We start from the raw sequence: 27,613 nt of genomic DNA on the forward strand, positions 1-27,613 counted from the left end.
GGGCTAGCTCAGCCAGGTTCCCTAGGTCAAAGCTGAAGGATAGGCATTTTTAGCCAGTGAAAGAAGTCATTTTGAGCCCAAGTCTCTGGAGAATAGGCAGGGGCTAAGGCCCAGGAAGGGGAATACCCTTGAATTTGAAAGTGTCCAGCTCCCCAGGACCACAGCCTCAGCCTCTGTGAGGCCTGATTCAGCTAAACAAAGCCGGGTAGCAGGGGAACTTGTCGGCTCACTGCCCCCAGGGTAACCATTAATCCTTCCCAGGGGGGAATCCAGGGGCTAGTGCCCTGAGGGGCAGACCATGGGCAGAATGGAGGAGCACACAGAGGCAGGCTCAGCACCAGTGCTGGGGGAACAGAAGGCTCTAATTGACAATCCTGCTGACATCCTAGTCATCGCTGCCTATTTTCTGCTGGTCATTGGTGTCGGCTTGTGGGTGAGACGCTGGAAGATGCTGCTAGGGCGCCACTTCTGGAGCCTGGGGGGAAGTCTCAGGGAGCCCTGTGTGTGGCAGGGGAAGGATGCCTGGATCTTTGAGGGAGAAACCTGGTGTGGGACAAGTAATTCTTCTTTTGATAGCTTCAGGGCGGCCCAGGCCACACTCATTCATGCCTTGTCTGCCCACTTTGGGGCTGGACTAGTTTTAAGGGGTCAGCGGCTTTTCATCAGGACAGCATTCTAAATGAGGTCTCTATTCACCTGTCTACATAACAGGTGGCTGAGCAGAAACCCGTATCCAGGGCCCACAGGAAAGTCAGGCCCCATCTAGCCACACTCGGGCTTGGGGAGCTAGATGCTGGGTTAGGGCCCGGGTGGATCTGTGTCTTGGGAGGAGGCTGGGGGTGGGGTCGGGGGGAATCATCAGGGGAGCCACACGCTGGTTAATATTCAGCCTGGAACAAGGCTGAGGAATGTGTTGAGGAGGCTAATGAGGTCCAAAGATGTGCCCCGAACCCAGGCCTCTCCCCCTTCCCAACCCCCAGTCCATGTGCAGAACCAACAGAGGCACCGTCGGCGGCTACTTCCTGGCGGGACGGAACATGGTGTGGTGGCCGGTGAGAGAGGCGGGGCTGTGGAGCGGGAGGAGGCCTGGAGAAACAGCCTGGCTCACCCCCACCACTGGCCACCCAGGTTGGAGCCTCTCTCTTCGCCAGCAACATTGGCAGTGGCCACTTCGTGGGCCTGGCAGGGACCGGTGCGGCGAGCGGCCTGGCGGTGGCTGGATTTGAGTGGAATGTGAGTCCCTCCTTTTGGCCAATAACCGCCCCCTCACCCCGGAAACACCTGGAAGGGTCACACCTGGAGAGGCTCCAGGTGGAGGTGTGATACCAGAGTTGGGACTTCCCAACTGTGCCGTGAGGCTAGCCTTCAAGTGATGCTCAGGCAGCCAGCTTGGAGGCAGAAGCAGGTGGGAGATCCTAGGATCAGGGCAAGGGTAGGTCTAGAGGTGTATTAGCTGATCATATCAGCATTGAGGGTAAGATGCTTGAATTCATAGGAATGAGTCTGTTAGTAAGCAGTGTTGTTATAACAAAGTTGATCATAGTATGGCTGTAAATAAAACTGATCACATGAATGATAGTGTTCAATACTAGGATACAGCAGGTGGTTTGATTCGCTTTTGCTATGTGAGCCTAAACCAGCCACACCCTCATTGGCCTCGATTTACTCCTCTCTGAAATGGGGTGAACAGTCTCAAAGTTGGTACAGGGCTTCTTCTGATGCTCTCCAAAGCGGTGGCCTGTGAGCATCTTTAAGCCAAATGAAAGCCCCTCGCAGAAAAGGGCAGGAGAGGAAGCTCTGGGACTGAGGCTTGCCTCGGAGACTTGGAAAGATCAGGGCTTTGAGCTCAGGACTTCCTGGAGGAGGAGGCCTCTGAGCTGAGCCTTGAAGGACAGGTTTGGGTGGGTGGAGAGGAGAAGGGAGGCAGAGGCTGGGGTTGGGCTGAAGGGTCTGTACTTGGATTCAGGTGCTGGGGATGGGAGGAGGAGGAGTCTAGGGGTCATCTTGGGAGAGATGGCCAGGGGTCATGGCCCGGGGAGGCAAGAAAGGCTGTAGTTAAGGGCCCAGCAAAGTATCAAGAGCTTATCCAGAAGGCCCAGAGCCCAAGGTCATTGTCTGCATTTGTGTCCTCTGGGGTCCTGGTGCAACCTTGCCTTGGAGTAGCATGTTCCCCAAGACAGGAAGGTTCTTTAGACCCCTTGTGGGCGAGGACGGGCTCAGAGCAGGATCTCGGGCGGGGAGTCACCCTCCGATGTTGCGCTGTGCCTGCAGGCGCTGTTCGTGGTCCTGCTACTTGGCTGGCTCTTCGTGCCGGTGTACCTGACCGCGGGCGTCATCACCATGCCACAGTACCTGCGCAAGCGCTTCGGCGGCCATCGTATCCGCCTCTACTTGTCCGTGCTCTCGCTTTTTCTGTACATCTTCACCAAGATTTCGGTAAGCACCCGTGGTGGGCGGAACGGGCCCCTGGACGGGTGGGACCGCCCAGTGGAGGTCTCTAGAAAGCCCCAGTTGAGGAACAATCGCTGTAACAACCGTAATGGAGGCAGGGCCTGGAAGGAATCGGTTTCTGAGGCTACAGCCATAGTGGGAGGTATCAAAAAATGAGGGCGCTTTTGAGGTGTGGCCAAAAGTTTGGCCCAAAAGTGACCCAAAAGTTTTGGGTCGTGATTCTGGGCAGGAGGTGGATCTGGGTCCCCACCCTGGCCCCTGGATCCTGACCTGCGCGCTCGCTCCTTCTCCCAAGGTGGACATGTTCTCCGGGGCAGTATTCATTCAACAGGCTCTGGGCTGGAACATCTATGCCTCCGTCATCGCGCTCCTGGGCATCACCATGATCTACACTGTGACAGGTGGCGGGGGCGGGGTCTTAGGGCAGGGAGCCGCGCTAGGGGCATGGACTGTAGGCGGGGCTTAGGGAAGAAAACCGTCCTAGGGATGTGGAGTGTGGGCGGGGCTTAGAGGAGTCACCAAAGGTAGAGAGGGCTGGAGAAGTTAAGTGTGATGTGAGCAGAAGGATCTAAATCTCTGGAAAGCAAACTACACCTCCCCCAGCCCAATCCTCTACCGTCTCCCTCTCCCTCCCCCTCCTTCCGTCCCCACGTTCCTTGCATTGGTCCGAAAGTTCATAGCTCCCAGCCCCTCTTGGGCCTGGACAGCAAGGAAGATTAAAGTTTTTATTAACGTCTGGGAGGGGAGAGTGGACTTGGCCAGACTTCAGGATAACTCACCAATCCCAGTGCTGGCCCAGGGAGCCCGGGGTAGGGTCTGAGGCCTGACGCTGGCCCAGAGTGGGCGGGGCCTGGTGCCAAGGCCCACTGTACGGCCCGGCCCCTCGGGATGGGATGGAACTGAGAACTGGAGCTTACAGGATCACCTCCTTCTGTTACACAGACGAGAAAACCTGGACTTAGAGGAGGGCCTGTAGTGGAGGTCCTACACGGGGTGCACCTGGCATCCGTGAAGCCCCAAACTCAGCCCCACTGTGCTCACCCAGCCCTGCCTCCTGACGTCAGAGTGCAGGAGCTCGGGGAATGGGCCATCATTTTGAAATCTGCCCTCCAGGAAAATTAATTGGAAAAGGGGAACCCTTTTCCAGTTCCCGCAAAGACAGTCTATGTACTAGAGACAGCCTGTCTGGGCTGTGCCCCCTGACCCAGGCCGGTTGCAGGAGGGCTGGCGGCGCTGATGTACACGGACACGGTGCAGACCTTCGTCATTCTCGCGGGGGCCTTCGTCCTCATGGGTTACGGTACGGGCTCAGCCCATGGGGGAGGGGCGCGGAGGGCGCAGCTCTCAGAGCTCTCTTCCCGGGAGCAGGGACATCGCGCGTCTGGGCCGGGGTGGTCCGAGGGAGGGCCTTGTCGCGGGCGCCGGGTCCCCTGACGGCCTTGCCCTCACAGCCTTCCACGAGGTGGGAGGGTATTCGGGGCTTTTCGACAAATACTTGCGGGCAGTGACGTCCCTGACGGTATCCGAGGACCCGGCCGTGGGCAACATCTCCAGCTCCTGCTATCGACCCCGGCCGGACTCCTATCACCTGCTCCGGGACCCTGTGACGGGGGACCTGCCATGGCCCGCGCTGCTTCTGGGGCTTACTATCGTATCCAGCTGGTACTGGTGCAGCGACCAGGTGAGGGGTCGGTGCTGCGGCGGGATGAGAGGCCCGGATAGAACCTGCGGGGGTGCGGAGCTGAGATGGGTGGAGCCTGAACCCACCTGGGAAGCCAGGTGGAAGGCGTGGTCCGAGGTGGGGGGCGGGCGGGAGGCCTGCCAAATAGACCTACCCAGATGGAGGCGGATCCAAGGGGCAAGGTCTGTTCTTGGAACTGAATTGTCCGCCTCGAGGGGCCAGCGGCGGGGCCCGGATTAGAGAGGCGACTTGGGGCAAGGCCAGAGAGACGGCGAGTTACCCGGGACTGGACGCAGACCGTTTGAAAGCACCTCGTCGCAGGTCATAGTGCAGCGCTGCCTGGCTGGGAAAAATCTCACCCACATCAAGGCGGGATGCATCCTGTGTGGCTACTTGAAGCTGATGCCCATGTTCCTCATGGTCATGCCGGGAATGATCAGCCGCGTTCTTTACCCGGGTAACGTCAGCAACCCCGCCCCGCCCCCGAATCCTGAGCCCCATCCAGCCCCTTTCTTAGTGGAGGATACAAGTGCCCGTCTCCCATTTCCCTTCCCGTCCGAAGATTTGGGCCACCCAGTCCCGCCTTCCACCTGGGGATCCCATCTCTCCGCTGGGATTCCCGGTCCCCACTTAGGCGATCCGAAGTTCCAGACCCCGCCCCGCCCTAGCCACGTGGTGCCCTTCTTCCCGCAGACGAGGTGGCGTGCGTGGTGCCCGAGGTGTGTAAGCGCGTGTGCGGCACCGAGGTGGGCTGCTCCAACATCGCCTACCCGCGGCTCGTCGTGAAGCTCATGCCCAATGGTGAGGGCGGTCCCCGGTTGCCCCCCATGCCCACAGGCGCCAGTGTGAGGCGTCACCCCTCGCCCGGCCCGCACCCTCCGGGCGCCCCCTCGCGACCGCAGGCTCACGGCTCCAGTCCGCCCGCAGGTCTGCGCGGACTCATGCTGGCGGTCATGCTGGCGGCGCTCATGTCCTCGCTGGCCTCCATCTTCAACAGCAGCAGCACACTCTTCACCATGGACATCTACACGCGCCTGCGGCCCCGCGCGGGCGACCGCGAGCTGCTGCTAGTAGGACGGTGGGCCTGGGTTTTCCATCTCTGGCCCCACGACTCGGCCCCTGGGGAGGGGCAGTAGGGACGGGGGAGACCGGGTCCTGGGTGAAACCTCCTGATGGCCGCCCACCGCAGGCTCTGGGTGGTGTTCATCGTGGCCGTGTCAGTGGCCTGGCTGCCCGTGGTGCAGGCGGCACAGGGCGGGCAGCTCTTCGATTACATCCAGGCGGTCTCCAGCTACCTGGCGCCACCGGTGTCGGCCGTCTTCGTGTTGGCACTCTTCGTGCCCCGCGTCAACGAGAAGGTGAGCGTGTGTGCACATCGGGCGCTGGGGCCGGACTTGGACGCCCGAGGAGGCTGACGCGCTCTCCGGCCCCGCAGGGCGCCTTCTGGGGACTGATCGGGGGCCTGCTGATGGGTCTGGCACGCCTGGTTCCCGAGTTCTCCTTCGGCTCTGGGAGCTGCGTACGCCCCTCGGCCTGCCCCGCGCTCCTCTGCCGCGTCCACTACCTCTACTTCGCCATCCTGCTCTTCGTCTGCTCCGGCCTCCTCACCCTCGTGGTCTCGCTGTGCACACCACCCATCCCACGCAAACACGTAAGTGCAGGCCTCCCGTGGGTGGGTGTGGACCCTCTCCACCCTGAGACTGCAGTCTGCTTCCCACGACTCCCAGTGGGGAGGACCTGAATGTCTGTAAGGAGGTTTGGTGAGGACAGACCAAGGCGTCCAGGTTGAAGCTTTACTTGCAAAGCAAGCACAATGTTTTGATTCAAATCAAGTTTATTTGAGGTGGTTTTGAGGTGGCCTGAAGATCTGGGGCCCCCCAGAGTTTTGGCCTCGGTGGTGGCTGGGAGGGACCGAGTACTACCCCAAAAGCCCCCAAAGGGCTTGGTTTTGTGCTGCGGGAAGGTGGGTGCCCCAGAGCAGAGCTGATTGGGGCCCAGAAGGAGGGGTAGGACTCCACAGGTGCAGAAGGGGCAAAGGCAGCAAGAGGAAGCCTTCGTAGCAAACACCCACAGGGAGGAACACCGTGTTGGCAGGACTGGAAGACTAAGTACTAGAACTGAATTGTGAGTGTAGACGGGGGACATGGGGGTGATGAAGCCGAGGGCAGAGCAGGGCCAAAAGTTTTTGAACACTTAGTTGAGGAGCTTGGGTTTAGCCTGAGGGCAGCCATGGAAGGTGGTCCCGGGCTGCTGTGCAGGCTGGACAGAGACGCGAGGGAGTGCTGGTATGGACAGGAGACCTCCTGCTCTGGGGCAGGGTGTGGGGACGGCACTCCCACTCGGCCCCTGCTCCCTCCTTCCCCAGCTCCACCGCCTGGTTTTCAGTCTCCGGCACAGCAAGGAGGAGAGGGAGGACCTGGATGCTGAGGAGCCAGAAGGTCCGACCGCAGCCCCTGTGCAGAACGGGCGCCCTGAGCACGCAGTGGAGATGGAGGGTAAGGCACTGCCCCCGGGAGTTGGAGCGGGGGCGCCGTGGGAGCCGAGTGTCCTCAGACTCACTGTCAGGCCTCATCTTCTCCCAGCGCCCCCGCCCCCAAGGCCAGGCCTGTTTCGGCAGTGCCTGCTCTGGTTCTGTGGCGTGAGCAGGGGTGGGGCGGGCAGTCCCCCACGCCCTACCCAGGAGGAGACAGCTGCTGCAGCCAGGCGGCTGGAGGACATCAGTGAGGACCCACGCTGGGCCCGCGTGGTCAACCTCAATGCTCTGCTCATGATGGCCGTGGCCACGTTCCTCTGGGGCTTTTATGCCTGAGGCTCACTGTGTCGGATACCCTGAGTCACAGCCTTGAGGTGACTGGGCATGGGGAGCCAGCTGCAGTGAGAAGGGCCTGGGGCCAGAGAGTAGCAGGGAGCCCCCAGGACCCCTACTCTCTGCCTTGTTTCTGCCTTGGGCCCAGTCCATTTGACTGGTAGCCACACCCTGTGAGGCCTCGGCCAGCTGGCCACTGTGGTTTCCCTAAGAACAAATAAAGCTGCCTTGCTTAGTCCTGCTGCAGCCAGAGTGTCCTTGTTCCAGGCCCCTGTCCTGAGACCTGGGCCTCCAGCGGGGCTGCTCACAAGACCTTCTTTTCTGGGCACAGGAGCCACGTGGCCCTCCACTCATCCACCTCTAGCTGGTGCTTCTCAGTGCTCCAGCCCGCATCCTGTAGACCTGGGGAGAGGGAAGAGGGGTGGTGAGACTCTGGGCTAACCCTGAGGAGAGGGGTAAGGCGCAGCAAGGGCTGGGTGTACTGCTCAGGATCCCCTTGCCTCTGCGGGGTGATCTCTGGTGTAAAATGAGGCTAAAACCTCATCTGGTTGCCGTATAGATTCATTAAGCAGCGCAGAGAAAAGGGCTAGAATGGAGTAGGGGCTAAATGAAAGATCATCATCGGTAATTTGTGAGCCTTCCCCCTCCCTCCGAACCCACCACCCCACTCCTGCTCTCCAGTGCCAACTGGGCTTCCATAGTCTGTCAACACTGAGTGCCTCACAGACCGTCCTAACCTCCCCGTCCTGCAGACAGGGAAACTGAGACCCAGACTTGAGATCACAGAGAGAAATCCAGGTCTTCCACCTCCCAAATAGAGGGGTAGGGATGGGGCTAGGCAGGGCCTCTGGGGAGTAGGTCCAGGAGCCGTGGAGCAGAAGGATGTTACCTTTCAAGAACTTTGGGAAGAGCTTGTCCAGCACTTGGTGTGTCTCCCTGACAACAACCCAGCTCTCTTTCTCAGGACCTGGACAGGGGTGAAGAACCAGAAGCTCCTAGGTGTCCCAAGCAGAAAAAGGCTCCTTCCCCTCTCCACCCTGCTTTAGTCAGAAGAAGCCTGGACTGTGAGGCATTTACCTGCCCGTACTTGGTTCCTCAGTTCCTCCAGCTCTTCTGGGAGGGGTCCATCTCCCCGCAGGGCTCCAAGCACCAGCCCGTGAGTGGCAGCCCTTAGAACGGCCTCAGGTCCTGCCATCGGACTCAGGACAACCTGTACCTGGTCTGGAGAGACCCAGGGACAGACTGGTACAAGGGAGGGGCCAACTCCAAAACTCTCTCAGGCCTACCAGCCTGCTTCATCCCTGTCTGGCCCAAAGGCCTTGGCCAGGCATGAAAGGCCAGCTCCCACCCTTTCCTTTCCAACTTCATCTCCTGTCGCTCCCCAGTGCTCTGACCAAGCTAAAATGCCCAATTTCCAAGATACGACTTCAAGGCAGCTCCCTGAGGTGGGCTTATTTTGTATGTCTTTAATAGTTAGTGAGAATAAGCATCTTTTAACATACTACCAGCAGACCATTAAACTTTAGTGCCTGCTTCCTCAAGAGGTGACCTGAATAGGAGATGAAAGAGGTTCCTCAGGGAGAACCAAAGGTCACAATCTCATTTGTGTGTGCTGCAATGTAAAAGTGCTTTTATATAATTGCCTTTTTTGATCCTCACAAACACCCTGCAGATAATAAGGCAGGTATTACTAGCTCCACTTTACAGAGTGGTCAAGGGAACTCTATAGGGGCACGCAGCTATATAATTTGAATGGATTCAATCTCAGCTTCAAGCTCCCTTGAGGACAGCAGGCAGACTCCAAACTGTCCAGCATGTATCCAGAGCTTGGGGCCCAGGGGCTGGAGGAATGAGAGGCTGAGCCCAGGAGGGTGAGTCTGCAGCTGGGAGAACACAGCACACTTACTTCGTGACTGGTCCCAGTGAAGGAGGTAGGGTTCTTGGTGCCCCTCAACCAGGTGCTGCAGCTCAGAGACACTGAAGGAAACAAGAGTGTGCAGTCGGTGGTGGGGGAGAAGACAAAGCAGGCACGACCATCCAGTCACTGCACAGCCACCTAATCGTTAACCCAAACTGTCCTGCACCTCTTTCCCATCCGCCCCTCAGCTGTTACCCTCCCCCACATCAACCCGTCCTTTCTTCCCGCATCCAACAAACACATCAACAAACGTGTCTTCTTTGTCTTACAAGAGTCACTTGAGTAGCCCTACACTCAGGCAAGTAAACATCCACAGAGCAGAACTACTTTATTTGGTGGTTCAGAAAGGCCGATCTGGGATTTCTCTAGTGCTCCTACTACAAGGAGCATGGGTTCAATCCCTGGTCAGGGAACTAAGATCCCACATAGTCGTGTTATACACTGCCTGCCCTCAAGCACCCACAGTGACACCCCCGCCCCCTCCACCGCCAATGGAAATGAAGAACCAGAGAGGTAGGGCTTGGTCAGGGGAGGCCAGTGATAATCAGAGCAAGGAGCACAGGCTTCCCTGGTGGATGAGTGGTAAAGAATCCGCCTGCCAATGCAGGAAACATGGGTTCGATCCCTGATCCAGGAAGAGCTCACATGCCATGGGGCAGCTAAGCCTGTGCGCCACAACTACTGAGCCTGTGCTCTAGAGCCTGGGAGTTGCAACTGCTGAGCCCAAGTGCCGCTACTACTGACACCCTCGAATCCTAGAGTCTGTGCTCTGCAACAAGAGAAGCCACCACAATGAGAAGCCCCCGCACTGCAACTAGAGAGTAGCCCCTGCTCTCTGCAACTAGGGAAAAGCCCATGCAGCAACGACCAAAAAACCAAGCACAGCCAAAAATAAATAAAATTATTTTAAAAACAAAAAGAACCAGGAGCACATGGCGGGAAGGTGACAGCGGTGATGGGTGGGAGACGTTGGGACACTCACCTGGACGTCACACAGTGTAGGGGGGCCCCCAAGGATAGAGACACAGACGACCAGAAACCTGTGGGAAGCTGGAGTCAGGATGCCCAGGCAGAGGAAGGAGCTAGGAGACATAAGACTTGAGCCCAAGGGGTTGGGTCACCTGTCCACAGTGGCTCCATCCGATTGGCTGATGTGGGGCCCAGTACCTCTCCCTGCTGAAGGAAGTGCCTCAGGACCAGCCAGAGCCGCTGTTCATTCAAGGTCTCTATGACAAGGGCCCGGACCGCTCGGTAGTTGGCGTAGATGTGCAGGGCAGTGAGGAAGAAGAAACAGCCGAGGCTTAAGCTGGGGCGAGAGAATGAGGTGGTCTGTGGGAGCAGAGGCCCAGCTGGGCGCCTCCTCCCTGCCTTGGATCCCGGCTTACCTGGGGCTATCGGACACCAGGGGCAGCATCAAGAGGCTGACCAGGAGCCCTGCCAGGTTTACCAGTGTCTCCTGGAAAATGGCAGAGGGGTTTGGAGCTGCAGGGCTCCCCTCCAGGCCAGACTGAACATCCCTGAGTGCCTTTCACCATAGTCCTCCCTGCCCCAGACGCTCCCTACACCGATATGGGTGCCTAGGAAATTTTTAACATTTTCGATCAGTGAGCCATCCTTTGAGATACAATCTGCTTCTCTGTCCAGCTAGATGCAATGCCCGTGGAACATTTCTTTGTTTTGCAAACATCACTTGTGTAGCCCTACACTCAGGCAAGTAAGCATCCACAGAGTAGAAAGACTTTATTTGGTGGTTTAAAAAGGCCGATCTGGGATTTCCCTGGCGGTCCAGTGGTTAGGACTCCATGCTTACACTGTAGGAGCCGTGGGTTCAATGCCTAGTCAGGGAACTAAGAATCTACATGCTGCATGGTGTGGCCAACAAAAAGAGGCCGATCCCCCCCGCCCCTCGGTATGCAATAACAGGCAGACACTTCTGCAAAGGGGTCAACGAACCACCTAGGAAGAAATGCACAAAATCCCAACCTCCCTGGAGAATCAATGTTATCAGACCCCACTGATGGCCGAAGGTGGCCTGAGTGAGCCTACCTTAGGGGAAAAGACCCATGGCCATGACCCCCGACTCATCAGGAGGGAGAAGTCTGAACTGGGGTTCCTGCCTATTGGGGTCCCTGGGATAGGTGGTCCTGGTGCAGAGGGGTGGGCTGTGGGTGTAAACTGGGGATCAGGGGCCTTGGGAGCTCAGGAACAGAGGGCCCTCCACGGGGTGGGAACAGTCATCTCCAGCAGCCACATGAAGTGGGCAGCAAAGCAACAGCTTCAGAAAGCAGGGGCCTGGTCCTGGGCTGAGCACCGGCCTCGGGTGCCCCAGTGACCTTACCGCCTCTGTGAACTGAGGAAGCCCTGGGGCCCTGGAAAATAGGCCTGAGGGTGGAAGGGGCTGGAAGTTGGAAAGAGAGCAGGCAAGACAGCAAGCACGGGGCAGGGAGATCCTAAAAAGCAGGGCCTGGTGTACTCACTCCCTAACAACCTTGGAAGAGACAATGGGGAAGAACTCGTTCAACCATTTCTTGAGAGAAGGGACAAGCCCAGGGGGACCCAGAGAGAATCAACCTTTCTGGGTCTTTTTTGCCTCTGCTGTAGAGTAGCAACAATGACACCCTGCATGAATCCATTGTAAGGATTTCATGAGTTCAGACAAGTGAAATACTTGGCACATGGTTAATGCTTAAAAAATATTAAATTGTGTTGGGACTTCCCTGGTGGTCTAGTGGTTAAGACTCTGCTTCCAATGTAAGGGGCACAGGTTCAATTCCTGGTCAGGGAACTAAGATCCCAAACACTGCACAGCATGGCAAAAAAAAAAAAAGAACTTGTACTAATATTAAAAAGAGTTAGTTTAAATATTTTAAAAAACGAAGTTCTATTTCACAGAATAATATAAGAGATGGCCAGAAAGTAGGACTGGAGAGAACAGAGGTTTCTTTTTTTTTTTTGCCACACACCCCCGACTCCCTCCTCCACCCCCACCCCCACCCCCACTGGCATGTGGAAGCTGAGTTCCCTGTCCAGGGATCGAACCCACGCCCCCTGTAATAGTGCAGAGTCTTAACCACTGGACCACCAGGGAAGTCCCGAGAATAAATATTTCTAAATGGCTTCAGTGTCAAAACCGTGTCATACTTGTGACCTCCCTGGGCCTCACTTTCCACACCTGTAAAACAGAGACAGTAATAGTATCTATCTTAGAGGCTTGGTGTGAGTTAAAGGATTCACACAAGTACTTAGCACAGGAGTACAGAGAGATCCCATTCCTTAAGGGTTTGGCCGTAGTAATGTCCCCATCCCCACTCCAGGCTCCTCTGGTCAGGCCAGGGGCTGGGCGGGAAGGGCCTGCTACACTGCCAAGCAGAGGCCTCAGGCCAGTGACTCTAGGCACCTCACTTTCTAACTTGCCAGGAGCTTTAACATGTGGGCCTCACGTGGTCAGAACACGTACCTCACAGGGTGAGGCTCTGCTTAAAGAGGACGAGGTCCATGGCAGGGACTCACTCCTGGCCACAGGGCAGCAGGCAGGGCCTGGACTTGTTGCCACAGAGTCCGAGCCCTCACACCTGATGACCTGTCCGAAGACTCACCGACGCTTCCCCCCGCCTGTCTCCCAGCGCTCCCCCGAAGCCCTCAGCTGCGTCACTTCCTGTTCCCACACTGTGCCCCGCCCTTTCCCTCCGTGCGCCCCGCCCCTTCCCTCGGATTCCAGCTCTCACCTGGCTGCCATCCTTGGCTGACACGTCGGCCATGTTGTTTCTCCGGGCCTGATGCATGGTCAGTGCAGCCCGAGTGGCCCCACCAGCCACACCCACGAGGCACTAGGTGGGGAAAGGGGGAGTTAAAGTCAGAGGGGCTGTGAGCTGCGACAACGCAAGTGTTTCTGGGGATGAGCAAACAAATGGCTCAAACCAGTTTGAAAAATGTAGGCCTCAGGCCACCCCACACTGAAACCCTGAATGCTGTCCATTCTCACCCCGCATTTCCACTAGGCCCACCTCCCCTGTCTTGTTCCAGGAGAAAACTAAAGGTGTGCCTGCCGCGCCACCCTGTGGACCCAGCTCCAAGAAACTCACTTTCTTCCCCCAAGGTGGAGACCCGAAGGCCATTCTTAATCCAGAACTTCCCCAGCCTCCAGTGTCTGCTTTAGCTGCCTCCTCCCCTGGCGGAGCTCCCAGGTCCAGCTCCCAGGCCCAGTCTGGCTTGCAACTTGGCGCTTACATTCTCCCTGCCTGGAACTAACTCCATTTTCTTCCTGCCCCAGTCGAGGCCTAGCCAAGCCTTCCCGGCCAGTTCAAAACCCACACCAGTGGCCCTGACCACCTAGGGCTCTCCCTCTGAGATGGGAGAGCTCATCGAGTAGGACCACTGAAGGCTTTCACTCATTTGTCAAATATCTTAGGTGTCAGATAAACATTTCGGTGCTGTGGTAGACTTCAGATACAACTGCTACCCTCCTGAAACTTAGAAATCATCAGATAAATAAACCAGTGATGACATGGTCAGCATCTGTTCAAAGGTAAGAGGAATGCGGTATGAAAGGAGGCTGCGGTGATGGGTGGGGACCTGATCACACAGAACTGCAAAAGCCTCATTAAGGTCTTTATACCAAGAGCAACAGGCAGGGCGGTGACCTGATTTGATTTCCACTCTAATAAGGACTATGGGGTTGCTCTGAGGACTGAAGAGGGGTGAGAAAAGATTCAGGGAGATGACCTCATGAAATTACTGTGCTTTTTTTTAAGCAACAAGGACCCACCAGGTGACATGGGAATGCATCATAAAAGGACTGGAGAGATTTAAGAGGGGAAAATACAGTCTTGAATGCAGGCTTAGGTGAGGGTGACAGGTGGGAGGGTGACAGGGGGAGGAGGCGAAGGCATGGATGACAGGCAGGCTTCCGGTTGCTGCATCTGGGGGATGGAGGTGCCACTGGTCACTGGAGACTGGAACTCTGAAGAGGGGTGGGAAGAGGGGAGGGGGAAACTCACAGCCGTGCTGGAGTCCCTTATTTAACAGATGAAGAGACTGAGGCCCTCAGAGCAGAGCTCAATGTAATATTTCAGCAGAGGTCACAATCTGTTTTTCCTCTAGGGTTTCCTGCCCTCGAGGGGGCGGGGTGCTCACAGCGTTCAGTCCTGGGCCAGGGAGCTCAGCAGCCTCCACCTTGAAGAGCTGTCAGCTCCTAAATGTCAGTCGTGCCATGTGGAATAACACACCTGATTTTGAAGGGATGGTTGGGCCTTTGTAGATAGATCTTAGATCTTTTTTTTTTTTTTTTGCCACACCACAAGTCATGTAGAACCTCCCTAACCAGGGATCGAACACCAAGCCTCCTGTGGTGGAAGTGTGGAATCTTAATCACTGGATTGCCAGGGAGATCAATTACGTGTCTTCCTGACTCTTTACTCTGCGCCTGGTACTTAACTCTGTGGGGAAGACAGGCTGGGCCTCAGGTTCTGTCTTCGGATGAGGCCAACCTGAAGAAACCACCAGGATGAGCAGCCTGGCAGAGAGGAGGAGCCCAGATTCACCCCACTTGCCCCTGCAGCCCCGCTATCTGGTCTGCGCTCTGTCTTGCCACTGCTCTTTCTGCCCAGAACGCTCACCCTGCAGCTCACACTCATTCTTCAGGGCCCACTCTCAGGGAAGACCTTCCTACATCCCCTGAGCAGGCCAGAGTCCCTGCTGAACCCTCCTGCAGCCCCTATACTTCTCATCTGGAATACCTATAGCTATCATTCAATAAATATTTAATTACATGTAGCTTTCTTTCATGGAGAAGGCAATGGCAACCCACTCCAGTACTCTTGCCTGGAAAATCCCATGGACGGAGGAGCCTGGTAGGCTGTGGTCCATGAGGTTGCTAAAAGTTGGACACGACTGAGTGACTTCACTTTCATGCATTGGAGAAGGCAATGGCAACCCACTCCAGCGCTCTTGCCTGGAGAATCCCAGGGACGGCAGAGCCTGGTGGGCTGCCGTCTATAGGCTCGCACAGAGTCGGACACGACTGAAGCGACTTAGCAGCAGCAGCAGCAGCTTTCTTTCAAAGATGGGAGGGCCTGTATTCTGTGCCAAACATGCAGCAGGCACTCTAAATATTTCATGGAAAGAATGAAAGGTGGCTAGAGGACTGGTCCCACGGTGTTGACAATGGATCCCCTGTTCTATCTCTTGCTCAGAGGTCCCTTACCCACCCCCAGCTCCAGACACCACCTTAGACCATCTCAGACTCTAGAGGGAGTCTGGCTGGAGAGGAGGATCAGAATATACCGCTGGGTCTGAGAAGAAATATCTTAACTTTTTCACTCTTCTGTAAGTGCCTTGAACACAGGGCCCAGGCTGGGCTGCCCTCGGGGCTCCGAGTGAGCCCCCACAAAGCACCACCAGGGCAGGAATCTTGGGTAAAGGGGTGCCCCAAGATGGGTACCTTGGCCAGGTTGCTGATGCAAACAGTTACGGTGAAACAGAAGGGCAAGATGGGAGCCATTATCTCGAGGAACATGGCGATGTCGTTGAGGATGTCAGCAAACAGCCTGGGGAAGGGACAAGGGGTCAGAGGTCAGAGACCTTCATGCTAGAAGACTCCCCTCTCCTCAGTTCCAGCCCCTTCTCACCTCCACTGCTTGGCATTACAGTCCATCTTGCTCCTGTGGAGGAGAAGACATTGGTCAACAATTTGGATTTAAGGGGAAAACATCCTGTGGGCCGTGCGGCCATCCTCAGGACTTGGGAAGGTCCAAAGGGCTCAGAAGAAGAACCCACACCCCAGCCAGACTTCTGTCCCCACACCCTGTCACTGCTGCCTGAAATGCCACCATCAGCAGGGAGGACCTTCAGTGGTTACTCACATTCAGTAGTCACTCACATTTCCCCCTTACTAACCCATGAGGCACTGAAGGAAAAAACTGATTGTCCCGTGGCTGCTCCCCATCCCCTGACCCTCCCGGGAGAGAGGCCATCCTTGGGTTCCTCTGCTATCTGCCCTCCTCTCTTCCTCCTGCTTCAGAGGGTACCCAGCAATAAGCCCGCATATTCTGTAAGCACTACATTTAGCGTAAACGCTACCCTGCGTGTTACAGACAACTAGCCTGGAGAGGGGTACAACTTCCCTCGGATCACATGGAGAATGGGGATGGAACGGCCAAGAGAAAGAGCCAGGCTCTGACACCCAGCCTAGAACATCTCTATTTTGCGATACCATGGACGGTTCCCTCTTCTGCAGGTGGAGTGACTCCTGGACCCTTGTACAAACCCCCAGGGACCCCTTCTCCAAGATCCCAGTGGCAGGAGACATTATAGCCCTCGGGCGAGCTCAGACTTTACAGCATTAACACTGACCCTGAATTTGAAATCTAGACAGAAAAAGAGCATTCCTGGGTAAGGCATGGGGTGCACATGGGGAACTCCTGAGGGAACTAATACATGACAAAGGCAGGACTAGAACACAGGGGCTCCGATGCCTCAAAAAAGCATAGGCTTTAGGTTCAAATCCCATCTCACCAGTTACAGGCTCTGTGACCTGGTCTATTTTACGTCTGGACAAGGTACACATTCAATCCTACTCTACACAGTTTTTAGAAGGATTAGAGAGGATATACAGAGAGCTGGTGAGACCCAGTTTGGGTTGGTAATTGCAGCTGGCATTTGCTGAGCACTGATTACGTGCTAAGCACTTTAGATACACTAGCTCACTGCACCTCACAACCACGACTGATGGCAGATATTAAATCATTCCTGAGGTCCTCCAGTACTGACCGGAAGAGGAAGCAGGCAGCACAAGGCCCTCAGTCCCTTCTGGATAGATGGTGACATGTATCCCACATGGGACAGGGATTCTGATGACCTCCCCAAGCCCACTCTCCACAATTCAACCACGTGTCTAGGCCACTACACTGCAAGAGGGTCATTCCTTTTGAGCTGAGCACTGTCCCACCCAGGCATCTCTTTTAACAAACCAGCAAAGGATGCTCAGAGCATCCCGACTCTCTGTTTTTCCCATGATGGCCAGCAGAGGGGCCAATCAGTGCTCTTAAAGGCAGATCTCATCCCGGCAGTGGCTCTGTGGCTTCACTGCTTGGTGACCCTGGGAAGGCACCTGTACTGGGTACTCATTACACTCATTAGCTCTGATGTACCTGCTAAATTTCCCCTCCATTGGAGATGGGTAGGAAAGAGGGGGAGCTGAAAACACAGCCAGGGCTGAAACAGACATGACTCTGGATCAGGAAGAAAAACTCACCCCATCCACCAGGCAAAGACGATGCGGCCCAGCATACCAGTTGAATCTGGGGGAAAGAGGCAATGGTAAGGAACAAGCAAGAGCCTTGGGTGCTGTGGGGCCTGGCACCAAGATGGCTTTCCATCTTGGGTCACTGTCTTTGGGAGCTTAGTCCGGTTTAATAAGTTCTAGCTGCATGATGGGGTCAGAAGTGCCTAGACTTAGTAGTCCCTCAGCACGTACCCCAGAGAACTAGGTACCCATACACATCAAGAGACATGGACCAGAAGGATTCTTTGCAGCACTGTTTATAATAGCTAAAAACTGGGACACCGAATGCTCACCAATAGGAGAATGCATAAATGAATTCTGGCTCATTTACTCAGGGGCATATTAGACAGCTTTGAAAACCCAATGGACCACAACTACTCACTCAGCATGGATGGATCCTGGTATCATCATCCTATATGAAAAAGTCAGTCATGAAGACTACATACAGCACAGTATGCTGTTCGTAAAAGAAAAAAATCCCTGATGCTTTCGTAAAAGAAAAGACCCTGATGCTGGGAAAGATTGAAGACAGGAGTAGAAGGGGGCAACAGAGGATGGCATCACTGACTCAGTAGACATGAGTCTGAGCAAACTCTGGGAGATGGTGAAGGACAGGGAGGCCTGTGTGCTACAGTCTACGGGATCGCAGAGAGTCAAACACAACTTAGTGACTGAACAAACGCTCTTCATAAAGCTTGAAGACAACTGAAACTAAACACTATAGTGTCGAGGTATATATACCAATATGGTAAAGCTATTTTTTTAATAAAAGCAGGAAACGCTCTGTGGAAAGTTCAGAGGTTATTGTTGATATTCTAGCTATTAGGTTGGGCAGTGGGTTCACAGACGGTCATTAGAGTATAAATAAATGAAAAGGATTTGAACTGCAGGTTGGGGACAAGAGAGCTGGGAGTATAGGGCAGAAGGAGAGGCTTCCTCAGGCTGGGGTGAGTCAGAGAAATTTCTGGAATCCACTAGACTTTCATTTGCACAAGGGCTTACTGGCTCCCCACTGTGTGCCAGGCACTACGTGAGGGTCTGGCCGGGAGGTATATGTGTGGCAGGGTATAGCGGACCACAGTGAACCAGAGAGTCATGGTTCCAGGCTCAAAAGCAGACAGCCACCATGATGAAGGACATACACACCTGACAAGGGGACTACTCTCTTGGAGGCCATCTGCGAAGCCCTTGTCAGCTGTGGAGGCTGGCTCTAGGGTACAATAATGACACACATCCTCGCTGTCTTTCAAAGTCTGCACTGTACACCACTCTAGGAAACTTAGTTCCCACCTGGTCCTCTTTGCCTCACTTACAATTGGCTGAGCTGCAAGATCTAAAAGCTTCTGAATCCTAGTAAGGGATCAGCTGTCCACAAATTGTACTTGGCTCCCTCTGAAAACTCTAACTGGCAAAAGAGTGTGGTGGTTAAGAGTGGGACACAGGGGCTTCCCTGGTGGCTCGGTGGCAAAGAAACCACCTCCCAGTGCAGGAGACATAGGTTTGATCCCTGGTCTGGAAAGATCCCATTACTGAGCCTGTGTGCCTAGAGTCCATGCTCTGCAAAAAGAGAAGTCTGTGCACCAGAACTAGAGAGTAGCCCCCGCTTGCCGCAACTAGAGAAAAGTCTGCCAGCAGCAAAGACCCAGCACAGCCAAAAATAAATGATTTTTTAAAAAACAGCTGCTAAAAAAAAAAAGAGTAGGAGATGACATATGTACACCTATGGCTGATTCATGTTGATGTTCAACAGAAGAAAACAAAATTCCATAAAACAATTATCCTTCAATTTTTTAAAAATGTAGGACACAGGAGTCAGTCAGTGTGGGTCCAAATCTTGGCCCTGTGACCATAGGCAAATTGCTAAACCTCTCTGTGCCTCAGCTTCTCCCTCTGGAAAAGGAATTCGTAACAGCATCTACCCAGTATGGCTGTTGCAGAGATTAAGCTATATATTACACGTCAGTGTGCAAAATGACTGGCACACAGCAGGCTGTCAAAATACTGGCTGCTTGTAGTATTAATATCACTAGTTAAGACAGTTAACATTATGTTCCATAAAGAGACCTGTAACTAAAAATGACCGTATCAAAAAATTCCAAGGGAGTTTTTTATGTAAAGCTCTGCATGCAAATTTCTCATGTTTGATGGAAACAAGTATGTAACATCCTTTCTAATGAATTGGGCTTCTTTTAATATCAACAACAGGCTTTATAGTAAGGGAATATTTTTTCGTCTTAAAATGGTCTTGTCTTTTCTTAATAACCTGCCTGAGCTGAAGACATATATAAATATGTTGGTGATTAGACTAGAGTGCTTAGAATTGACACGAAACTACTGACCCCAGCACCCACTGTATTCCAAACACTTAAGCAACAGGAGTGCAATAGAAAAGATCCAAACTAAACGGTGTGGAGGTATGAAAACGTACCCTACAACTAAAACTCCTGGGTTCAAATCCAAGCCCCACCACTTACTGGCTGTGACCCTGGGCAAGTTACTGTTCTATGTCTGTTTCCCCATCTACAAATTGGACACAATGACAACACCCATCTCAGAGCTATTGTGAATGCTGAATCAATACATTTAAAGACTGGTATACTGAGACTTCCCTGGTGGTCCAGCAGTTAAGATTCTGCCTTCAAATGCAGGGGACACAAATTTGATTCCTGGTCAGAGAACTGGTATCCCACAAACCTAAGCCTGTGAGCTGCACCCACTGAGCCCTCAAGCTCTGGAGTCTGTGCTCGGCAACTAGAGAAAGCCTTCATCTCAATGAAAAGCCAGCACAGCCAAAATTTAAAAAAAAAAAAAAACAAAACAAAGACTGGTACATAAAAAGTACCGTGCAGGAACTATTATTAATATTATTAAAAGAAGAGACAACTCAAACAAGAGCCACAGATCACCACCACTTTTCCACTGACATGTACTCTCAGAGAAAGAGCTTCTTTCCAGAGATGACTCACATTTGGACAGTTTGGTTAATGCTAAGGGTACAAGCAGGAGCCTCTAGATTCTTCAAAAGATCCAGGGAGGCTCACCAGAGCTGTCTGACACAGAGCAGGCTGACGGTAGGAGCAATGAGCCTTGGGTCTGATTTAACAACAGTGAAAGACAAAGGATGGAAGAGACAACCAAGGGCCCTCCTCATGGAAAACAGTTCCCCCCTTCTTTTCTGCTTCACTCTCTAGAGGGCATGGCACCAAACTGTATCTCTGTGCACACCCCACGCACCCCCACCCAATGGTTTTTCAAAAAGCAGTATACATTTAACAGATGGTTACCATAGTTATTATTTATAGATCATCTACTTTCCCAGAGGATCCAAAACACCTTTCATTCTTACCCAAATTGCCTCTCTGCTACTCAGGACCTATTACAAAATTGTTTTTTTTCTAGAATTAACTAATTTCCCACACCCCAGGCAGTTGGCAGTTTTATTCAGTAATTGAACTTGTAGGTAGTCCTCCACAGATGAGGAGTAAAGGGGAGGGGAACGTTTTGCTTAGGGATCTGGGCTCGATGATTAAGGGACACTGAACAGCATGTATGGGGAACAAAGTGCAGCTTCAAGGCTGGTGGGCGGGATAAGGGTATTCCTGCCTTGTGTTATTCACCAGTTGTCAACAGAGACAACACAAATGTTTTACTCAGTTGAATTTTGCTTTTTAACGGTACAAGGCACTCTTCAAGGAACCGGGGAGACTTGGCTTCTGGATTTAATCAGACAGAAATGCATAAACATACTCATCACAGCTCAGAGTTAGATGTCAAAACACTAGGAGAAGGGAAAAGGAGGGGTTCGGCTTCCCCGTCGAAGGAAAAAGAGGACAGAGATGATGGCAGGGCTGAGACGAGCGGTCGGTGAGACTCCAGGGGCCCAGCTCACCTTTCACGAGCCAGGTGGCCGTGGCAGCTGAAACAGAAGCTTTTGCGTCCCCTACCCCTATGCCCAGCAAGACTGCGTGGGTGGCCAGGGAGCCCGAGAGGCTGGAAGCAAAGGCCTGGAGAAGAAAATAAGTGGGGTGAGGAGTAAACGCAGGTGCATGGAGGTCTGAGATCTACCGTCAGCCCCACATCACCGGGATGTGTGGCCTGGGACGTGTCACAGCTCGTCTCTGGGTCTCAGTGTCCAGTCTGTAAGTGGGAAGGGACAGGTGGCGCTCTGTCTCCCCTGCCCCGGCTACGCGTCTCTCCTTTCCCCAGTCGGCCAGGCTGACCTGCACGGAATCCCACAGCTGGTAGGGCAGGTAGTCCGGGCTGACGCTATCGGGGAAGCCCTGAGGCAGGAACACGGCCAACAGCCGGGAGAGAGGTGGGGAGGCAGTCCCGGGAGCCACCCCTCCGCCCCCATCTCGTCCTCCGGGTTTCGCTGTGAAGGCTCCGGAGAACCCCCACCAGCTGCGCCCCCAGGCCTCCCACTGCAGGCTCCCGTCGGGGGCGGCACGGCAGCCCCGGGCCGCCCCGGAGCCGAATTGCTCGGAGCACAAGACATCAGCCATCCTGAAACCCTCCCTCAGCCCTGCACGATGGGAAACGTGGCCACAGGACACTTCCGGCTCCACTACGGCGGCTGCAGAGGGACAATCTTCCTCCGCGAAAGGGCCTCCTGTTTCTGCGTCTGCTTTCAACCAGCGACATGGTTCCTTTCCAGCCTCCCGGCCCTGCCTCGACGTCCCGGGGCTGGTCGTTCCTTGTCCTGGTTCTTTATAGCATCTTGTCTGGGGCCGCGGGAGCCCTTTGACTCGCCAGACCCTGGAGGTACTGGTTTTGCTGTGACCCGCGACTTCCGGTTATAGGGACAAGGGAAGAGGGCGTCCCTAGGGAATTGCGTTGCGACCCAGTGCAGCCACAGGATTTTTAGCTGTGTGGCCTTGGGCAAGGCAATGTCCCCTCTAGGCCTCAGGTGACTTCTCTGCTGTGAAGCCAGAGACTATATTTTACTCCTGTTCCTAGTACCCAACACATAGTAGGTGCCTGAACGATATTTATGAATCAATGAATGCATGCGTATTGAGAACCTGAACCAAATGATCGCTGAGGCCCCGTTAAGCTTCCCTTATGGTTGGTTTGTGGGTTTTTTGTTTGTTTTCCTTCTGGTGTCTCTGACCCTCCACTGGAAATTTTCTGCCCTTCAGCCTTCCAAATAAATAGATAAAATAAAATATGAACTTCTTGTCATGACCCACAGAGCTCTGTAGATTAGGCCCTGTTCCATTGCTCAGACTTTACCGTTTACTGATTCATCCTCTCACTGCCCCCACTAGAACATAAACTCCCAGGGGAGAAGAACTTTGTCTTTGGCACTGAACTTTGTCTTTGTCCCAGGGCCTAACACAGATCAGGCGCCAACTACCTTTTTGTGAAATGAATGAATTTATTTTCTCAGTAGCCCTTGTAGGTATTATTTTATTTCTAATTTGAACAAGGAAACTGGAGTTTGCATACCCAAACTGGAGTTTGATGGGGCTTCATCAAACAGATGAAGACAGAGCTGAAAAGCGTCAAGTGTTCACCTAGTCATTCAACAGTTATTTAGTAAGAAGCTGCTAGTCTTTTGGGCTCTGAGTCAGGAGTCCAACTGGAGGCTAATGGTTTTAGAACTACATCATCTTTTTTTCTTTTTTGGCTGGCCACATGGCTTATGGGGTCTTAGTTCCCCAACCAGGGATGGAACCTGGGCTGTTTGCAGTGAAAGTGCAGAGTCTTAACCACTGGACCGTGAAGGAATTCCCTATTTTGTATTCTTTTTAAGTATTATAAAAATAATGGAAGGATACATTCTTACTATAAAATAATTCAAACGATAATGTAGATGGAGAAGGTCAAATTCTCCCTTGACATTTATCCCTCTTTCCATTTTCAACGAATACCAGTCAATGCCCAGAAGTAAGCATTGTTTGCCATTTGAGAGAGAGAGAGAAATATAGTTTAATGTTTAATGCCCACTGCCATACTTTCAGCCTGATGTAGCCTGCTCTAACTGTAGTTCATTTAACACTTCGATACCTTTCATATCAGCACATGTGTAGCTATCTCATTATTTTAATAGTTGCAAGTCATGGCTTGGTATGAATGTGCCAGTTTCTATAAAGAGTCCCCATAATTACTTTACAGTGTTGTGTTAGTTTCTGCTGTACAACAATGTGAATCAGCTATAGGTACACGTATATCCCCTCCCTCTTAATTCTCCCTCCCACCTTCTGGTCATCACAGAGCATTCAGCTGGGCACCCTGTGCTATACTGCAGCTTCCTACTAGCTATCTGTTTTACAAATGGTAGTGTGTATATGTCAATGATACTATTTTGATTCGTCTCACTCTCCCCTCCCTGGCCTATGTGTTTTTTAATTTGAACAAGTATTGTTAAATTATCCCTCTAAAAAAGCCATACTGGAGCTTCCCTGGTGGCTCAGTGGTAAAGAATCTGCTGCCCATGCGGGAAACATTTTGATCCCTGATTCAGGAAGATCCCACATGCCTTGGAGCTACTAAGCCACTCCTACTATTAGTGTATGAGAACACTCATCATAGTGAAGATATGTATTTCTATCTAAAAAAGTTCCCTTCGGCACATTTGCATTTTAAGCTCCACTCTTGTATTCTGGCCACAGATTAATGCTTTCTGCCACTATAGGTTACTTTTGCTTATTCTAGAATTTCATAGAAATGGAATTCCACTGTATATGTCTCCTATGCTTGGCTTCTTCTGCTCAGCCTAATGATTTTGAGATTCATCCATGTTGTCATGAGTGCAGCATGTTTCTTTTCGTTGCTGAGTAGTCTGTCGATTAGTCTGTTTCTTGTTCTTGCTGAGTAGTAGTCCATTGTATGACTATGGCACAATTTGTATATGTACTCACTGATTATTAGACATTTGGGTTGTCTCCAGTTTTGAGTTATTGTGATAAAGCTGCTATGAACATTTGCACTTGCATGTAAGTACTTTTGTAGACTTGTGTGGTCATTTCTTATTAACTCTATTTGGAGTGGGATTGCTGGGTTATGTGGTCAATGTATGCTGAACTTTATAAGACATTGCCAAATTATCTTTCAGACTTTTCATTTTACACTCCCACTTGTGATATATGAGAATTCTAGTTCTCTCAGATCCTTACCAACACTTAATCAGTCTTTTAAACTTTTAGTCATTGTAGTTGGTATGTAGTGGTATCACATTGTACTTTTATTTGCATTTCCCTGGTGAGTTGAATATCTCTTTATGTGCTTATTGGCTATTTGCATATCTTTTTTGTGAAGTGCCTGTTCCAATCTTTTGGCCATTTAAAAGGCTGCATTATCTTATTATTGAATTATCAGAGTTAATTTTAAATTCTGTATACATGTTCTTTGTCAGGTTGCATTGCAATTATTCCTCTTTGTGGCAAAAAATCCTTTCTACCCTAAATAAATAAAAACACATTCACGCAAAAACCTGTACACAACTATTTATAGCTATTCTATTGATGCTTACCAATAACTGCAAACAATCCAAATAGCCTCCAGTGGGTCAATGAATAAACAAGATCTAGTGCATCCTTGCGGTACACACTTTAGCAATGGAATGGAACAACTAACTCACTGTTACTTGCAACAACTTGTATGGAGCTTAAGGACATTATTCTGAGTGAAAAAAGACAGTCTCAAAGGTTACATGCTATATGATTCCATCATAGTGTGTGTTGGTCGCTCAGTCATATCCAACTCTGCAACCCTATGGACTGTAGCCTGCCAGGCTCCTCTGTCCATGGGATTCTCCAGGCAAGAGTACTAGAGTGGGTAGCCATTCCCTTCTCCAGTAGATCTTCCCGACCCAGGGATCGAACGTGGGTCTCCTGCACTGACATCCTCAAAAACACTGAACTGTAGTGATGGCAAACAGATCAGTGGTTGGCAGGGTTTAGGGATAAGAGGGGACTACCACATAGCTCAATCAGTAAAGAATCTGCCTGCAATGCAGGAGACCTGGGTTTGATGCCTGGGTTGGGAAGATCCCCAGGAGAAGAGAATGGCAACCCACTCCAGTATTCTTGCCTAAAAAATTCCATGGACAGAGGAGCCTGGTGGGCTACAGTCCATGGGGTCACAAGAGTCGGACATAACCTAGCGACTAAAACACCACCAGAGATCAGAGTGGGGGTAGCAGGAAGGAGTTTTGAGGGTGATGGAAATGTTCTGTATCCTGATTGTGGTAGTAGTTACATGAATCTATATATTAAAATCCATACATTGTATACCAAAAGGAAGTTAATTTTGCTGTATGTTAATTAAGATAATGGAATAAACAAAAAGCATATCAACATTGGTTTTTGTTTTTAAGATTTTTTTATGTGGACCATTTTTAAAATCTTTATTGAATTTGTTATTGTTTTTGAATTGCTTCTGTTTTTATATTTTCATTTTTTGGCCTCCAGACATATGGGATGTTAGCTCCCCCACCAAAGATTGAACCAGGGATGAAGTCCACAACCCCTGCATTGGAAGGCAAAGTCTTAACCACTGGACCACCAGGGAAGTCCCTGAACATTGGTTTTTGAATGGAGAAAGATGTGACAGAAAATACATATCTCTTTAATCCTGGCTACTTTGTTGGGGGAAGGAGCAAAAATGATCCACTTTTTCAGTGTGTATTTTTATAATGTTTCATTTATTTCAATTAGTATACGGTGATTTAGAAATTTGAAAAAATCTATTAAAATGGAAAACATTAGGAAAATATTTTTAAAGATGAAAAAGGGTATTTTTGCTTTGTCAAGTACCTGATGATATGGTAGAGAATAAGAATAATGTGTGTCCATTCCAGTGGAACTCAGCCTGGTAGCGTCCAGTCCTCCCATCTTACAAATGGCTCATCTGCAAAATTATGACTGTTATTGGAACTGGACTAATGGAAGCTTTTATAAGAATACATACTTTGTGAGGTGTTCATTTTTTTTTTTTTAATGCCATGCTGTGTGGCTTGCAGAATCTCAGTTCCTTGACCAGGGATTGAACCTAGGCCACAGCATTGAAAGCCCTGAATCCTAACCACTAGGCCTCCAGGGAACTCTCAAGAAAAAATACCTTAATACTGCTTGAAACAATGCCTCGCACAAATCATAACTGTAATGTTAGCTGCTATGAATATATCATTTACAAATTGGAAGAATAATTGCCATCACTTATAGGGGGATGATTTTTAAAGTTCTTGTCTTGCAGTGGGGGATCAGTCACTGTTAATTTTGTTAGCCTTTGGAACCTGGCTTCTGGGATGTGGCGGGGAAGGCAAGGCTGTCCCTGGTGTGGTTTTCTGGGTCTCCCCACTTATCTCTTCTCTTGGCTTTGCTATCTTCCTAATTTCAGGGAAACCTCTCCCTCCTTCCCCTCCCCTGGTTGACATATCACCCTCCCTCAGGACCGAAATGCAGGGCGTTTCCCTCTTTGGCTGACACCGAACCCCTTGTCTACATCTAGCTTGGCACAGAGGGACAGCCAGAGCCTGAAAAGTGTGGCTGAGACCTACACAGCACCGTTGGACTTGAAGGTGAGCCAGCCGGGGAGAAATGTGCTCTCAGGGGAGAAATGTGATCTCAGGGCAGTTCAGGGCCAGAAAGGCGGTGCAGGGGAAGTGACCCTGCAGGGCACCAGGGATCCTGGGGGGGGGGGGGGGTGGTGAGGAGATTGGGAGAAAAGGATACTTAAATTTCATCTCTTTCTCTAACCATGCAGATGGCCCTTATTCAGACCAATAAGGATCTCATTTCCAAAGGAATAAAGGAATTCAACATCCTGCTAAATCAGCAGGTAAGCCTGGTGCTGTTTCAGAGGACAGGCCTGAAGTGTTGGGAGGTGGGCGAGGACAGAAAAAGGAGAATAACTTGGAGCGGGGAGCGTAATGGTGGATTAGATGGGAACCATGAGAGACAGGGAATACAAATCAGAGAAAAAAGGAGGTCAGAGTTTGTGGTTATTCCTGAGTCACATGTCTGAGCCGGGTCTCCTGTGCCGAATTCTGATCGCCCCACCCCCACCCCCACCCCACCCTATGTCCCCTCCAGGTCTTCAGTGATCCTGCCATCTCCGAAGAAGCCATGGTGACTGTGGTGAACGACTGGGTGAGCTTCTACATCAACTATTACAAGAAGCAGCTGTCGGGGGAGCAACAGGAGCAGGACAGGGTTCTGCAGGAGTTTCGGCAAGAGCTCGATACCCTGTCTGCCTCTTTCCTGGAGAAATATAGGAACTTCCTGAAGTCCTCGTGAGCAGCCCCTCACACGCTGCCTTTCTCCTAGCCCAGAGACCCAGGCTGCAAGTCTAAGAAACCCTTAAACACTGCCTCTGTGTTCTAGTCCTCGGGCTCTGCTCCTTCATGGTGTTGCTGCACCCTGACACCTCAATAAAGACCAGTTCTGGTTGTAGTGGTCTTCCTGGCTTGTGGGCTCTTCTTTGGTTCTGATCCCTGAATCGTGAAGACAGTTGGTCCCTTTTCCCTCAGCC

The 27,613-nt window shown here is 52.0% G+C and overlaps 3 protein-coding genes across 8 annotated transcripts; 2 read left to right on the forward strand and 1 right to left on the reverse strand.

Moving 5' to 3' along the window:
• The first annotated feature begins 233 nt into the window (after positions 1–233).
• Positions 234–7,184, forward strand: SLC5A2 (solute carrier family 5 member 2). 4 transcript variants are annotated; one of them, XM_069569369.1, is made up of 14 exons: positions 234–433; positions 981–1,052; positions 1,129–1,233; positions 2,272–2,436; positions 2,747–2,852; positions 3,671–3,751; positions 3,903–4,132; positions 4,454–4,589; positions 4,826–4,933; positions 5,060–5,210; positions 5,322–5,490; positions 5,568–5,783; positions 6,498–6,627; positions 6,715–7,184. In XM_069569369.1, the coding sequence occupies exons 1-14, from the start codon at positions 299–301 to the stop codon at positions 6,939–6,941; spliced, it is 2,031 nt and encodes a 676-aa protein (XP_069425470.1). In that variant the 5' UTR covers positions 234–298; the 3' UTR covers positions 6,942–7,184. The 4 variants fall into 4 exon arrangements, with proteins under 4 accessions (XP_069425470.1, XP_069425471.1, XP_069425468.1 ...); XM_069569370.1 differs by having other exon boundaries at positions 265–433; positions 3,957–4,132; XM_069569367.1 differs by having other exon boundaries at positions 265–433; positions 6,498–7,184.
• RUSF1 (RUS family member 1) lies at positions 5,949–21,926 on the reverse strand. The gene is made up of 13 exons (XM_069569376.1): positions 21,358–21,926; positions 21,027–21,141; positions 17,108–17,153; positions 15,483–15,515; positions 15,296–15,401; positions 12,582–12,683; positions 10,242–10,312; positions 9,978–10,162; positions 9,839–9,896; positions 8,845–8,915; positions 8,016–8,159; positions 7,828–7,905; positions 5,949–7,340 (listed from the first exon to the last, which is right to left on the reverse strand). The coding sequence occupies exons 1-13, from the start codon at positions 21,637–21,639 to the stop codon at positions 7,243–7,245; spliced, it is 1,389 nt and encodes a 462-aa protein (XP_069425477.1). The 5' UTR covers positions 21,640–21,926; the 3' UTR covers positions 5,949–7,242.
• Positions 21,678–27,540, forward strand: AHSP (alpha hemoglobin stabilizing protein). 3 transcript variants are annotated; one of them, XM_069569379.1, is made up of 5 exons: positions 21,713–21,898; positions 25,552–25,760; positions 26,532–26,660; positions 26,846–26,920; positions 27,175–27,540. In XM_069569379.1, exons 4-5 carry the CDS (start codon positions 26,846–26,848, stop codon positions 27,376–27,378), a joined length of 279 nt encoding a protein of 92 aa, XP_069425480.1. In that variant the 5' UTR covers positions 21,713–21,898; positions 25,552–25,760; positions 26,532–26,660; the 3' UTR covers positions 27,379–27,540. The 3 variants fall into 3 exon arrangements, with proteins under 3 accessions (XP_069425479.1, XP_069425478.1, XP_069425480.1); XM_069569378.1 differs by lacking the exon at positions 25,552–25,760 and having other exon boundaries at positions 21,678–21,898; XM_069569377.1 differs by lacking the exon at positions 25,552–25,760 and having other exon boundaries at positions 21,709–22,201.
• Positions 27,541–27,613: the final 73 nt, after the last annotated feature.

This window comes from Ovis canadensis, chromosome 24 (assembly GCF_042477335.2).
Source record: "Ovis canadensis isolate MfBH-ARS-UI-01 breed Bighorn chromosome 24, ARS-UI_OviCan_v2, whole genome shotgun sequence".
Lineage (NCBI taxonomy): Eukaryota > Metazoa > Chordata > Mammalia > Artiodactyla > Bovidae > Ovis > Ovis canadensis.